The 15,420-nt window shown below is 42.9% G+C and overlaps 2 protein-coding genes and 1 long non-coding RNA gene across 4 annotated transcripts; 2 read left to right on the plus strand and 1 right to left on the minus strand.

Moving 5' to 3' along the window:
- The first annotated feature begins 3,228 nt into the window (after positions 1–3,228).
- On the plus strand, positions 3,229–4,232 carry LOC117208084. Its single transcript, XM_033448937.1, has 2 exons — positions 3,229–3,262; positions 3,488–4,232. Exon 2 carries the CDS (start codon positions 3,495–3,497, stop codon positions 4,230–4,232), a length of 738 nt encoding a protein of 245 aa, XP_033304828.1. The 5' UTR covers positions 3,229–3,262; positions 3,488–3,494.
- A 1,031-nt stretch (positions 4,233–5,263) lies between these two features.
- On the plus strand, positions 5,264–9,189 carry LOC117208082 (glutathione S-transferase-like; the record flags this gene model as incomplete). The annotated part of the gene is made up of 3 exons (XM_033448936.1): positions 5,264–5,387; positions 6,325–6,492; positions 8,440–9,189. Coding segments are annotated over 3 exons (459 nt in total), but the record flags the coding sequence as incomplete, so codon positions are not given.
- LOC117208083 lies at positions 7,250–7,926 on the minus strand. Of its 2 annotated transcripts, none has more exons than XR_004487630.1 (2): positions 7,887–7,926; positions 7,250–7,791 (listed from the first exon to the last, which is right to left on the minus strand). It is a non-coding gene; the product is annotated as an uncharacterized LOC117208083 (long non-coding RNA). The 2 variants fall into 2 exon arrangements; XR_004487629.1 differs by having other exon boundaries at positions 7,250–7,769; positions 7,887–7,925.
- Positions 9,190–15,420: the final 6,231 nt, after the last annotated feature.

The following is a 15,420-nucleotide window of genomic DNA, read 5'->3' on the forward strand; positions in this document are numbered from 1 at the left end:
AATTTTGGAAGATATAATTAGAAAGGTACAACCTGGGTAGAAAATTGTACTCCTTATCGAGCATTTTTGAAAATATAATTGAGAAAGTGGAATCTGGATAGAAAATTGTTTTACCTACGAAGCATTATAAAAAGTAAGTTTAATAAAACTATACCTTGGATATTTCATATATTTTTTCATATTATACGCATTCGTTAAAATTTTACACTCCCAAACATCCTGCTATACTTGCACAAAAAAGCGCAGTCTAGTAATATCCCCTTCACTGCTCCTCGCATTTTCTTTCTAATCATCTCTCGTTCGCTTTTCCTGATATTATTCTCAGCGTAAGTTCAGAGTGGCGGTTTATAAACTCAGGAACGCGCGGCTGTTCGTTAAATGAAATATCAAACGTAAGAATTGCCGCAGTCTTAACGCGAGATAATTCATTTCGTGGCACAGAGCGCACGTCGTTGAATATTAATTCATATCTCATATAAGTTGCGAATAAAAAAAGCAGATAAAAGAGGACAAAAATCCGATAATTACCGCGAATCTTTACGCAATTTCAAGAAATACAAAAGAAATTTGTTTGTAAGCATGCTACTAAGTATTATTAGAAGTACTGTACTTTCGATATTTTACATATTCTTGCATATTTTCTACATTTTTCTGTATTTTTGTATCCTTAAACTTTCCGTAAACGCGTAAACGTCTGCGTTCTGACAATGACAAGGAAGATTCTACTGATAAAAATAAAGCATCGAATTTCACCGAACTCTCAGAAATGTAATTCTCAGATCACATAAATTAAAAAGAAAGAACAAAAGAAAATACAAATATATATATATACATACGTAGCCACAAATCAATTTGGATCACGACAGATAAAATAGGTAGCAATAATGTCTCCACGAACATTATCATAATTTATTGGAATTTACATAAAAGCCAAAGAATGCTATTGTTTCAATGACACGGCGTTTTGTCGAGTTAGATAAATGTAATATCGTGATGTAATATGTTTACAAAGAGTGGACAATAGAGATGTTAATCAGACAGAAAAAGACGATTGTTGAGTAACTTGAACTATTCATACCAAACGTACAGAAAACAGCGCAATCCACACTCTCTCGGCAACGCCACTCGCAAACTCTCTCCGCTCAACTCGCACTCGGCTCCTCCGCTCGCACTCTGTTTCTCGACTCGCACTCTGTTTCTCGACTAACACTCTGTTGTCCTTTTTCTAGGCCCACAGCACACGTATTCCGCAGACGCTCGTGGCCAGGGTCACGTAGGTCTTTTCCACGAAACTATGCACTTGAAAAGACCGATGACACATTGATGGGCCCGACGGCGCCTCGGCTCTCGCGACACTGTTCATAGTTCGCCCGATATTTCCCAGGCCTTTCGTCCACGATACTACATAAATATGAATTGTGTGTTTGAACAAGTGTTCGGTCGTGTTTCACGCGACGAAAAAGGAAATCACAAGACAAGGTGTCGCCTCGTTGGAAGCAACAAATTGCAATACGAGGGTGGAAATTGGGTGACACCGGGAGGATTACGAGGGATGAGAAATCTGTCGAGAGCGTGAAAGGCTCGCGGTCACCGGGTTTCTCCAGTTCTGTCGCTTTTAACGCCGAGTTCTTCCGGTTCGAGGATAGAAGCTGCGAAATATCGAGGCCATTGTCCAAAGATTTTCAAGAATATCCGATGCAACGTCTTGAAATTTACGAGAGCAAGTCTGATAAATTCTTATCTCTGGTCCATTCGTGGCCAACTTTTTAATACCCTCGTAACTTGTAACGACAAATAAAAATATTGGTACAGGCCAACTTTTTTTTGGATAAAATCTTGTGTGAATTTACGATTCTTCGTTTAATTTTTTTCCCTTATTGTCTTTAGATATTTGGAGTTTAAACGCGTTATAAGTACGCCTTTTTTTAACATGATTACGTAGAATTCTTATTCTGAATAAATTATTTGTTTCCGCTTCATAACTGTTTTTAAATTACAGTGCATTTAATCTTGAAATGCACAGTAACATTTTATACTTTTTACGTTCTAAGGAATTTTCAGGATCGGTTAAAAATTAAATTACAGTAATGGTAATACTCAATATTAATGTCAGACGTGGATACTTCACTGTTTCGTATAATAATTTGTTATCTTGGCATCGATCAAGGTATTTAATATACAAAGCGTACAGATTAATAAGAATTTTAATTAATCCTTCTTCTATAGTATTCACCGTTCTTTTCGAGCTCGTACCAATTCAAATAGACTTTCGAATAGATTTCAAAGATTTGTCTGTTCAAATAAAACGCGATCTTTATTATTTCCCTATCAGTCGTCCCGTTACTGTTCCGTAGTTTCCAACAGATTGCAGATTCGTTTAAAAAACATTTGTAACGAAAAACAAACCCACTCGCAGAAATGTTATTCAATATCGCATTTATAACTTTCATAGACATCCTCCTCTCATTGCTATCATTGTAAACAGATTGAAACTTCGTTTTCAGACACTCGCGATTAAAAAAAAAAAAAGAAGAATTAATCTTAAACAATTTTATCTTGTGCTCCATTTATAATTTTCATAATTGTCTTCCCGACGTTGTATCATTTTAAATGGCTTTTTTCTATCCATCTATGTTGCAGCGAGATCAACGGTCCTAATTACTAAATTGCACGATGTGTTCATACAAATTCACTTTTTATGAACGCGATGAAAAGAAATGAAACCTAAGTAGAGATTTGTTTTCTCATCAAGTATAACGAGTTTTATACTTTGGATAGATTGCCTCGTTGTGAGAAGGTCTTAATCGTTTATAATCGCGATTAAGTAATTGCAATAAGTCATATTTTTAAGAAACGTTCTCACATGCTGTCACACACTCTAATTAGAAAAGGATCATGAAACATTCGTTTTATGATATTATTTGTTTGTAAATCTTCCTGCTTCCGGAAACTTTTTTAAATATGAAAATATTTATATACAAAATTAAATATTTTTTTCAATATCAACACTTCTTGCGTTTATGTTGTCCTAGTCAGAATTATATTATTTCGTGTATCCTGTTGCTTTTTATATGATAGTCCTCCCGTTGGCCGCGGATTCGTTATCAAGCCTGAGGCCCTCGTCACTAGTGTCACTATCGACAATAAAGGTACCCCACCCGCGACCGGACGATGGAGAACTCCAACACGGAATCGCAATCTCCCGCGAGCCCTGCCCGGGAGGGCGCCTCGAGCTCGGACTCGGAATGTGACTCGAGCTCGGATTCGGATTCAGACTCGACATCAGAAGTGGCATCCGAACACACGTTGTCGGCACGGGATCGTAAGAGTATCGTGCGCGCACTAAAGCGGTCGCTAGGGAAGAAGAAGAGGAAGAAGAAGGAGAAGAAGAAGAAGAAGAAAGGACACCGGGCAACCTGGGTATTGCTGCCGCGCTTCAACCCCGAAGCCGCGGACGCAGATCCAGCCGCCTGTGCACAGCCGTCGGCCTGCTCATGAGGGACCACCCCCTGAAAAACAGCGCACTGTATTCTGCCCTAAACCGTGCCCTAGAGGGTCCGGCAGCGTATTGGCTTACGCAGATTATGAACGGCGACGAGCTCACCTGGCCAGATTTTAAGGAACAATTCGCCGCGCACTTCGGTGGCCAAGAAGTAGCAGCCGCGTCGCTAATCAAGGTAGCCGAGGAACTACCGCGGGACGGCGAAACACCAGGAGCGTACGGAAATCGTATCATCACCCTCCTGGGGTCGAAGTGGCGAAATTCAACCAGGGAAGAGGTACTCGCCGCCACCGCCCTCCATCTGCTGGGCTCGCGCGATGAACGTTTTAAACGATTAGCGCTCACGAGTGACATCACGTCGGTGAAACAATTCCAAAGAGAAATGAAGCCCTTCCTATACACGGAGTGGCCAACGCCCCCGCCGTGGAGGTCATTAGCGAGCTCCGGAAACAAACGAGGCAGGTCACCTGCCCCCCTGGACCAGGTGTGGCCACTGCGGTATTTACGGACATCCGACATTCGAATGCCGCAAGAGGGCGAAGTGGTAACCGAAAGAGGACCCCCGACGCCCGGAGGAAAGCCGACCGGCTGCACCACCAAAAGCGTTGTGCTTTCACTGCCACATGCCGGGACACATCGCGTCTCGCTGTCCATCGCGGCGAGAAGAAAAACATTGCCCCGAGGACGAGCGCCGGGTCGATGCCTGCGTGGTGGAAGCCCCGACGGGTAGACTAAGCCAGCAGGCCACACACGAGGACGTGTAAGTGTCAGGATGGCCGAGTCGGAGACGAAAGGACGCCGGGGCCCCTGTGGAACTTCAGGACAACACCCTAACCTTGCAACCTAGAGCCTAATATAGCCATAACGAAACAATCGCAAGTATCCAAACCGATAGCAATCGTACGTCGATCGGAGGATCGTGTGTACTGAGACACTCGACCGGAGTCTTGTTTCGGTGGCGTCGTTGGGATGACGAGCAGTCTTGCTAGAGAGCTGATCGGTGAAGGAAGTCGAGTGCCTTACGAGCAGGGAGTGGTGCACGTGTGAGTTAGAGCAAGGGAACCTGTCCTCCCGTTGGTCACGGATTCGTTATCAAGCCTGAGGCCCTCGTCGCTAGTGTAACTATCGACAATAAAGGTACCCCACGCGCTACCGGACGATGGAGAACTTCAACGCAGAACCGCTACCGCCCGCGAGCTCTCCCCGGGAGGGCGCCTCGAGCTCGGACTCGGAGATTCAGACTCGACATATATATTATTATATATATTATATATACTATTATATCTATATAATATATGTATTTATATCTATAAATATACGTATAAATATATCTATTTAAAAAAATAAAGTTGACCTTCATATATCGCCAATAATATCGCGTGCGTATAAAGAAACTAATTACATTTAATTCTTTTTTACATTTATTTATTTTTTATTATTATTTTTTTCACAACTAATTACATTTAATTATTACATTTACATACATTTAACTATTATTACATGCATTTACATACATTTAATTATTATTTTTTTCATAATTATATCTCGTTTGTAATATTTTTCGACATAATTAATTGTTTCAAAAACACATATTCCAGCCTTCTAAATGATTTATTTTGCGTATTATACGAATTATTCCATCTATAAATAAATTGTTCTCTATACACACAAACACGCACACAGTCTGTTAATTACACGAGTTAATTGTATCATTTTTCTCGATAAGTTGACAGAGCAAGGAAAATGAGCGACGAACCTACCTACAAACTAATCTACTTCAATGCCCGTGGTCGTGCCGAACATATACGGTACATATTTGCATATACTGGCATCGAGTATACCGACGAGAGGATCCCCGAAGAACTCTGGCCTGAATACAAGGATTGTAAGCGTGAAGAATCGATTTTTACTTTCATCGTTCAACTCTCAGGTATCTACCATTTACTCAAACTTTTCTGTATATAAAACTTTCGTTTCACGTGCAGGCTAAACTTACTTACGTAAAAACTTACTTAAAGTAAAATTTCATAAATAAAGTCGTGTTTATCGAATACCAACTTAATTCACTTACGATTCTCGAATTTTTGTGTTGCAATCTTTATTGTTTTCAATGAATCGAAGCATTTCGAATATTTTGAGAAAACCGTAAATAGGTGACTTAAAATAGGAATACAAAAATACTTCTACGTTTCTCGTTAATTTAAAAACTTTTTAGGACTTGTCGGAAAAAAAGGATAAAAAATTGAAATCAGTTCGGAAATGAACAAGAACATAGCTAAAAAGTCGAAAGAACAAAGCAGACATAAAATTCGATCTTCTGTTGCGACATTTCTATCGTAAATGGTATAATAAAAGTTTTACGCAGCATAGTCTTCGATATAATCTTATATGTCGCTTGCAAATAGAGAAACAAAAAATCAACGTAAGTCTGTAAATCAATCCTGTCGGTGTAAAACACAAAATTACGTTCGCAATAGACATTCGATTTATATTCCTTGCATTTCAATTTTCATTACAAGAACCGTGTACATTTTCTAATATTTTTTCCGTGTCTGGTATTATCTTTTATCCTTGATTTTAAAAACTTTAGGTTCTTCCCAACAGTCAAAAACACGCGATACCCTGTCCATCGTAATCGTAAGAAAAGAAAAAAAGGAGAAAGAAGACATTTCTGTATTTCTTTACTAGGCCATGTTGATTAAAACCGAAATGATTTCGATTCATCTATTCACAAGAACGCAACGGCCTCGGAAGCTGTGTTGTGATTTACTATCGATCGTTTCCCTCTACACAGTGTTCATATGAGCCATGTTTGTTCTTAGCAATGCCTTATAAAAAGCTGCCTGTGCTGGAGATAGACGGGAAACCGGTAGCGCAGAGTAACGCAGTGGCGCGATACTTGGCGAGGAAGTACGATCTAATGGGAAAGGACGAATGGGATGCGATGATATGCGACGAGCTCGTCGATACTCTTGGAGATTTGAAGCAAGGTGAGTAACTGATGAGATGACTTTGCATTTGTCTCACCACAGAGACAGACGTTCAAGAATTCATTGTGAAAAGACGAGTACAAACAAGATACGTATGTCTTTCCGTTAAGCGAATGTTACAGTTTGTTTGCAAAAGTCAGTTTTTAGATTATAGAATCGTAGATAGAATTTAGAGGATAGAAACTTTTAGTAGTCACTTTTAGTTTAGTAAAGTCTTATCGACAATAAGCAGACTACGTTATGATACAACGATTCCAACTAAAGATTTCTATCGACATCACGAATTCGATGGCTTCCAAATTTTCTTCTCTGCAATCTCAGACGCTCAACTCGAAAGAATCTTTTAGATCCCCCGACAAACACTCGACTCAGGTTATCTATTATCGTAATCTTTCTACGGGATTTTTTTTAACTGCGTTGCGTTAACGAATAACGGGATAACATCACGTTTCTCTCAACGCCTTTCAACGTTCTACAACTTTTATTCTTTGCAAATCCCTGTCTCTATATGATAAACGCTGGTTATCCGCGGAAGGAGCGAGGACAACGAAGTGTTACTCAATGATCAAAGACAGGAAGATCCTGGTACGCGATAACGTTACTAATTTCCAATTACGATATGTGTGATTACGTAACATCTGCTGTCTGCATAATGCGTTAACGATCCGCGCGTTGATCGCATAAATATAAATCGAAGGGAATGGAATCGCTCGAAACTCATGCAACTATCCGCAGGTGTTTAAAATCGTGTTTTTACACCGCCAACGTAACGTCACGCCAGTCGAATCGAAAAATTATTACTAGACAGAGAAGGTGAACAAAAAACGAGGTAAATAGGCTACCGATTGAATAATATCATAACGATCGTATCTCTGGTTTTTGCTCGTCTTTTATATTTGTTTCAAATGTATAAAATATAATCGTATCGATATCGTCCACGATTAAAGCTATCCATCCGCCATCGACGAGGAACGAACGATTATATTTTATCATTTATGCGAATCCTTCTCTTCTCTTCTTTCTCTATTTACGCCCCTCGCCTTGCTTCGTACCGCCGATGATTCACAATTCGATGCACCTGAACAGCTGGAACGTCGCAGATTTTTCCGTACGATAACAAACGTGTTTTTGATGGCCTGCTTTAAACCGTGACGATCGCCATGACGTGCATCAATTGTCGAATGATGTAGTGCGACGATACTCCTACGCAACTTTTTTTTACGCTGTTTTTTCCTCTATTTTTTCTTCCTGTGTGTTATCACATGATCATGAGATACCTGTATAGAAGATGCAAAGAGTCTGTGAAGAATTTACAGATATTTAAGATTATCATAATGATTAAGCAAAAGCTAAGACGCAAAATATTGCTCAAGATGTAATTATGTAATATTTACTCAATTTCTAGAAGACTGTTTATATCTTGTTGTTATTCTTGATATGGAGATAAATATAGTATACTTTATTAAGACCTAGATAAAAGACTTTTTTCTCGTTTCTCTTCTCTTACTTAATCACTAAGAGTTATATAACGTTTATTCGATAATTCTGCTTCTCCTGACCTTTCCACAAATGGTTGTTTATATCTCGACATTCTTGGTACTTTTAATCAAATTTTAATAACAGTACTTTACTCGTCAGAAGTAAATAAAAAAGCTCTAAGTAGAAGCAAGGATTTACTTACCTTTCCTTTCTCGAATCTCAGTTAGCAATGTTGTTCCTCTTGAAAGATTTTCCAAGTTTCCAAGACAATTTCCACGCTGGTAACATTGTATATATTTCAAGTATCGTGAACCACAGGAACTTGTTGAGGCAATATTGAAGAAAGCAAAGAGAATGAAGAAATTGTAGGAACTATGAGAGGCTACTCCTTCTTTCACAACTTATTTTCTCTTCGTTTGGGGGGAAAAACACAAATGAACGTAACGGTTGGTTTCATATACGTTTCAGCTATCTGCTACTATCGCATGGAGGAGAATCCTGAAAAGAAGGAAGCGAGGAAGAATCAACTTTTGAACGAAACAATACCATTTTACTTGACTAAATTCGACCAGATTATTGGCAAAAATAAAGGATATATCATTCCTTCTACCGTAAGATTTTTTATCCAAATTTAATGTTAAAATTTTTAGTCTTTGTGCAAACTGGGCCATGTTGTCCATAAAAAATTATTGAAACTTTGTTGCGACAAGACAGCTTTAATTGTTGAGAGCAGAGTGTATCTTTAAAATTCACTCCTGTTAGTTTATGTACAAATGAATTTGCCAAGATTTTCAGCTTTTAGATAATTATTCATGTATCTTCCTCATCAAGTTTGATAGAAATTATTACTATCGTAATCAAAGCAAAGATTAAGATATGTAAAATCATTTCTCTGGATCTGACACTCTTGTTTAATGAGTGATAAATGATACCATTCGAAATATCATATTTATATAATATATAATGATACTTATAAGTGTAATCACTTAAGTACAGATATCTGAATTTTTCTCACTGTCACTGACATAGATACGTATTATCGTTCCTTAGATTACTTGACCAGTTTATTTCTTTCATCACTGTGTTATTATATAATAATAATAAATAGTCACATTAAATTAATTTAGTATGATTATGTTGTTTAATAATACGTGTTTCATTGCAAAATATTTAGCGATTGAAGGGCTCATAGGAAACATGAAAGTGAAAGAATACTAGAATCTATAGTTTACGATTTCAATTTCTTTAACGAGATATTTATCATATTACACAATTCCTGTAAATGTATTTGTAATTATATCGCCGAAGAATTGTATTTAATTAAGGTATGAAGTTGTGGAATCGTGAGAATTATTATTTTTATAGAACTGTCTAATTTCCATTCGACATTGATTCAGGATACACATTACTCACCGACGCACTCGCTATAGCGCAAAGACGCATAGCAACACTGGAGGCGGCGGTATAGGCACTCCGAAAAGAGCCGGCCTCGCGTCCCACCGCGGATGAGAGCAGCTACAGGGCGCGTCTCGCTGCAGTCAAACACCATGCAGAGGAGATGAGATCCTTGCTGCACCGACTGAGGAACGACTGCAGAGAATAGAAAAAGGAGAAGGAAACCACGGTGTCGGAGGCATTCCAGGCCAAGGTGTCTGACTACCTCTACATATTCATGAAGGTGGTCGCACCTGTACCTGGAATGCCGACGACAAACGACGAGCACGGCCCGCCGAGGGAGAGGCGCTCGCGCCCACCGCCCAGATGGAAAATAAAAGAAAGGAACGAAGATCTACTCCGGGCGGCTGCTATAGCAACAGCTTGGAGCTGGGAGGCCTCGACAACGACGACCGAAGCAGACGTGGAAGAGGAGGCCGAGAACCTCCGGCAAGCCACGACAGCAATCTGCGACGCATCCATGCCACGGGCCACACCGGGCACAGTGCGAAGCGGAGCAGTTTACTGGTGGAACCCCGACATCGCGGAACTGAGGACGAGATGTGTCCGGGCCCGAAGACAGTACCTAAGGGCCCGCCGCTGGCGACGACGCGACGAAGAAGAAGTCTCCTTGCGCTACCGGGCGTACCGCGCGCTACGGCGCTCGCTACAAAAGGAAATTGAAAAAGCGAAGGACCGTGCTTGGTCCGAACTGGTCGAAATAGTCGAGTCGGACCCATGGGGAAGGCCATACAGGACGGTGACACAGAAACTACGCGCGAAGGGCCCCCTGACAACGACGGAGATGGAACCTGCGCTGCTGACGCGGATCACCGGAACGCTCTTTCCCCCACAAGAAAACAGAGCGGTGGAACGGCCACGGGAAACGACACGACCGCTGGAATGGAGGGACGACTGGGAAGTCACGGAGGAGGAGATATGGGAGGCTACCAGAAGAATGACCTCCCGCAACGTGACACCGGGCCCGGACGGAATTCCTGGCCGGATCTGGAGGGAAGTGATGGGGGTCATGGCCCCCAGACTCCGGCACCTCTTCACAAGATGTCTGAGGGAGGGAGTCTACCCCCGGGCGTGGCGGACGACGAGACTGGTCCTGCTCCATAAAGAGGGCCAACCGACGACCTCGCCGTCAGCGTACCGGCCGCTATGCCTACTGGACGAGGTCGGCAAACTACTCGAGAGGGTAGTCGCCGCCCGTTTGGAACGACACATAGCGGGCCAAGTGCCAGGTTTGCGCAAAAGCCAGTACGGCTTCCGGAAGGGGCGCTCGATGATTGACGCGGTCAGACGCGTACGAGCGATTGCGGAGGACATGGTCTCCCGGAAAGGCGTGGCGCTGGCGGTTTCCCTGGACATCGTCAACGCGTTCAACATCATGCCATGGGATAGGATAGTGACGGCCCTGGAGCACTTCGAGGTTCCCAGCTACCTCGTCCGATTGATCCGAGCCTACCTCGACGACAGGTGGGTGTGTTACACCAGTAAGGAAGGAGAGGAAAAGCGATCCGTCGAGCGTGGCGTCCCACAGGGCTCTGTGCTGGGCCCCATACTATGGAACGTTGCGTACGACGAGGTACTGCGATGCCCGCTACCCCAGGCGCGGCCATGATATGTTATGCGGACGACACCCTAATCCTGGTCGAGGGTCGTGGCTGGCACGAGACGCTGCGCATTGGCGAAATCGCAACGGCCTGTGCGATCCGTGCCGTGAACGAACTGGGCCTGAGAGTCTCCCCTGCGAAGTCGGAGGCCACCTGGTTCTTTGACAGGAAGAGGCGAGGGACACCACCGCCCGGCCTATGCATAAACATGGCAGGTAAAACCGTCCGGGTGGGATCACAGATGAAGTATCTGGGACTCACCATCGACAGCCAGTGGACGTTCGAGCTGCACTTCGACTCTCTGATCCCGAAGGTGTCAGCGGCTGCCAGTGCCCTGTGCGGCCTACTACCGAACATCGGCGGGGCCGGAGACGCGGTGCGCCGACTTTACGAGGGCGTCGTTCGGTCACGAGTGATGTACGGGGCCCCAGTATGGGCGGACGACCTGATGGCAAGCCGTCGCAGCATTCTGCTCCTGAGAAGGCTGCACAGAGTGACCGCCATCAGAATCATTAGGGGATACCGGACGGTGTCTCACGCGTCGGCGTCCACCCTAGCCGCGCCCCCCCCGTGGGAGCTGTGGGCGCTGGCGCTCAAAAAGAGATACACCCGCCGGAGAGAATGGCATCCGGGAGAAGACCCCACCGAGCAGGCGGCTCCAAACGACACAGGAACCGCCGAAGAGGACACATGGAACCTGTGGCGATCCCAACTGATCAACGGGAGAAGCGAACACCGAGGCGCGGTAGCGGTCCTACCAAACTGGGAGGCATGGAGGAGCCGCCACGGCCTCCCACTCACATTCAGGATGACACAAGTGATCACCGGACACGGCGTGTTCGGCGAGTTCCTGAAGAGAATAAGGCGAGAGACGACAGACACCTGCCACCACTGCGGAGAGGGCAGGGACACAGCGCAGCCCTGCGGCACGCCATAGGAGAAACGTTGACACCCTCAGCGATTGTAGAAGCGATGTTGAGAGGGTCACAGGAATACGAGGCCGTCCGCCTCTTCTGCGAGCGAGTTATGCTCGCGAAGGAGCGAGCGGAAAGGGAGAGAAAAAAAAACTCTCACCCCTGCAGGATAAGACGATGGAGAAGGATGGCAGTCAGACGACCCAGAGCCGCCCCGCCACCACCCCAACGGACTACGACCAGAAGAAGTGACAGCGCTAGGGGCAACGACCTCCCCCTAACGCCTACTCAATAGCCGGCTCGAACAAGAGAACGCGAGAAGGGGGTGCAACTGAAGTTAATTCATAAGAAGTTCCTGGAGCACCCCTGTCACGCGCATAAGATGGTCATCGTGGAGTTTTAGTCGGTAGGAGTCCGACACTACTCTGCTGTTACGCGATTATTGCAGCAGCGGAGTGTCCATGAGGATTTCTCCACGTACAAAAAAAAAAAAAAAAGGTTACGAACGTTCGGAACGCGGGATCGAATCCCGGCGACCGAAGTCCGATTTTTATTCCACGATTCTAAATAGGAAGAAAATATAGCAGTACCCCCAGCAGCGACATCTACAGCCACCAACCACAATCATCACGGACTCGACTCATCCTCTACACATTATTTGACTCCAACAATAAAATAAAAACGATCCTCAGTAATCAAACCGCACTTATCAAACGCGTGCTAGACTATGCTAAGACGAATCAACTCGAAAACGTTAGCAACGTCATACGCAAGATTGAAAACCATAACGAGAAAAACGAAATATTGATCTCTTTACTAATTCGGACTGAATCTACCATATCGGAGCTCCATATTAACATCGACGAAATTTTTAACACTATAGTATCAGGAAAACAAGGAATCATAAACCCGCAAATTATGGAACCTAAACAATTCTTAACAACACTCGACCAAATAACGAAGCAAAACTTTATGAGTAATCATATCGATCTTTCAGTTCAAAACTTTCTACTAATTCTAGATCTAAGTAAACTAAAATTATGGACAAATGATAACAAACTCATATATACGATAACTGTATCGTTTAGAGAAGACAACGAATGGAAAATAATAAAAATTTATCCGATACCTTTCAAGCAAAACTCTGTATTTATCGCACCTGTAGTAGAAACTGATACTAATCAGCTTAGAACGATACACCTTTGTCGATAGCCACTACTTAAACAAATATAAACGAACGGCAATCATCGACATTTGTAAGGGAACTCAGTCAAGTCACAATAGAATCAGTTCACCTGAATGTAGAATCGAATTAACTAATAATCAACAGACAGTCAAAACCTGCCCAACTGCTGTATTCAAGTTGGAAGAATCGACGTTCGTACCCTTACAGACAGAAAATCATTATATCATTATCATTAGGAAAAATGTGCAGATCGACGTATCGTGTAAAACGCATAAAATCTTAGAAATCAGACAACCGAGTTCAATTAGCAGCAAAACTGGAGTTCGACTCGAGACGTCGTTGCTTGCGGACGTGTTTGCCGCGAGCTCCCGCTCGTGAGCATAAGGCTAGTTGTAATAGTAGTTGGTTAGGGGTAGATGTGTCATATCGTGGGTGGAATTAGTTTAAAGGAAACATGAGAAATACCAATTTTTAACGAGCTAGATAGTGATGGATAATTCCCATTTGAGATGAATTAGGGTGTCGTGGGTACGTACAGTGATTTTAGTTTATTGTTGACTTGAATATGATGAGAGGGTTTAACGGATGCAAGAAGTCACAGGCTAAATTGGAAGGCGTAGCAGGGCTAAAATCGATATAACAATTAATGTTATTGAGTGAGTAAGCGTTTAGTGGATTTTAATTGAAGTTAAAGTGAGCTAAATTAATATTAGGTTAATCTATTGGCTAAATTAAAGGAAATAGAAATTAGAATTTGACTAGGATAGGAATTGAAATAAAGTGTAATTACGGTTCGGGAACTATAACAAATGAATAACTACGAGTCACATGTTAAGGTGAACGTAGGTTATAGACAGAAGTCTGGTTCGCGACGCAATTGAGAGCGGACATGTTGGTGGATCGCTCTCGCTAGCTAGGTGTTTGACAATATACGATGATACATGCGTGTGAAAATGCAAGCAGGATTGCTAAGGATTGTGGTGAATTACAAGGGGGTGTGAGTGGAATAATATTGAGACGATATCAGAGTGTATGCATATGGAGGCGACAAGGATTATAATCATATGATCGTTTGAGTACAATTAAAGTGGGAGAAACATGAAGCGTGGCGGTCAATATTGGCATGATAAGTTGTAGGGGAATAGCTGTTAAATTAACTCGAGTACAGCAGCAGCAGCGTAGGATAAAAAAAGTGTGTGATGCATTAACGGCTCATTGGTGATGGTGTCTATGATGGATAGCGGTGAATAAGTAAAAGGAGGAGTAATATAGTATGTGAGTGTTAGCATACGCTGGTGATCTTCAAACCAAACAAGGGAAAAAGAACGAGTAGCATACATTATATGAATAAATATGTCGGGTTTACGTTAGAATTAGGGTTAGGGGCGTGAAACGAATCCTCGCTTGGATTACGCGTTTTCGTTATGCAATAGAGAAGACATTGACTAGTGCAAATACGATTATCATAGAACCGGACAAGTAACCGTGGTGATTAGATACTCGAGAAACTAATGACAATGATCCTAGGTTCAATAACGAATCCGCGGTCGACGGGATGATAGATGAACGTACTCACAAAATCTAAGTCGGACGCGTAATATTCACTGGTCGTAGAGAGTTACTCCTTTCATCAATGAGATCGCGAGCGAGAATGCCTTTCCCGTCCCGATGATGCCACAAAGGAAAACTATAATGGGGTGTGTCTAAGGATACGAGATCATCGGATTCGTCGAGAAAAGCCTTCGTTCAGAAAGTAAGGGAAATTGGCGTTGCTGCTAATCGGTCAATCTCCATATCGGTGGTTAGAAAAAGATGCTAGTCGCCCTCGAGGGAAAGTTGCTAGTGGGGGACGCCGCTCGTTGAAAAATAGGTCTCCCCTATTTTCCCGTAGTTGGGACAAAGACTGTTTGTCTATTTGAAGGACTTTAGTTGACTAAATCTTAAGATTTATAACAGGCCCTCGGGCTAGCTGAACATGTACTGCGGAGACGCATCGACATCTGGCAATCATCTTACTCGAAGAATAGGGTCTGCGTGTGGCGAGCTACGGCACAGAGACCGTTGGAATGTTTACTGTCGAGTGTTACAACTATTTCCTTTTTAAAGAGAGCTATAGAATTATTCCATGCCTTTGTTAGACAAAGCGTTCATCCCGTGACCGCGGCTACGTTTGGCGACTGACTGTCGCCTCGAGCCCAAGCTCATTATCACAACTCGCGAACAATTACAATCGGATTGAATAACTACAATTGTTCAATTACAGCTATAGTAGACTCTGGGTTGCAATGTTGCG

This window comes from Bombus bifarius, unplaced genomic scaffold (genome assembly GCF_011952205.1).
Source record: "Bombus bifarius isolate JDL3187 unplaced genomic scaffold, Bbif_JDL3187 scf7180000008052_frag, whole genome shotgun sequence".
NCBI classification, from domain to species: domain Eukaryota; kingdom Metazoa; phylum Arthropoda; class Insecta; order Hymenoptera; family Apidae; genus Bombus; species Bombus bifarius.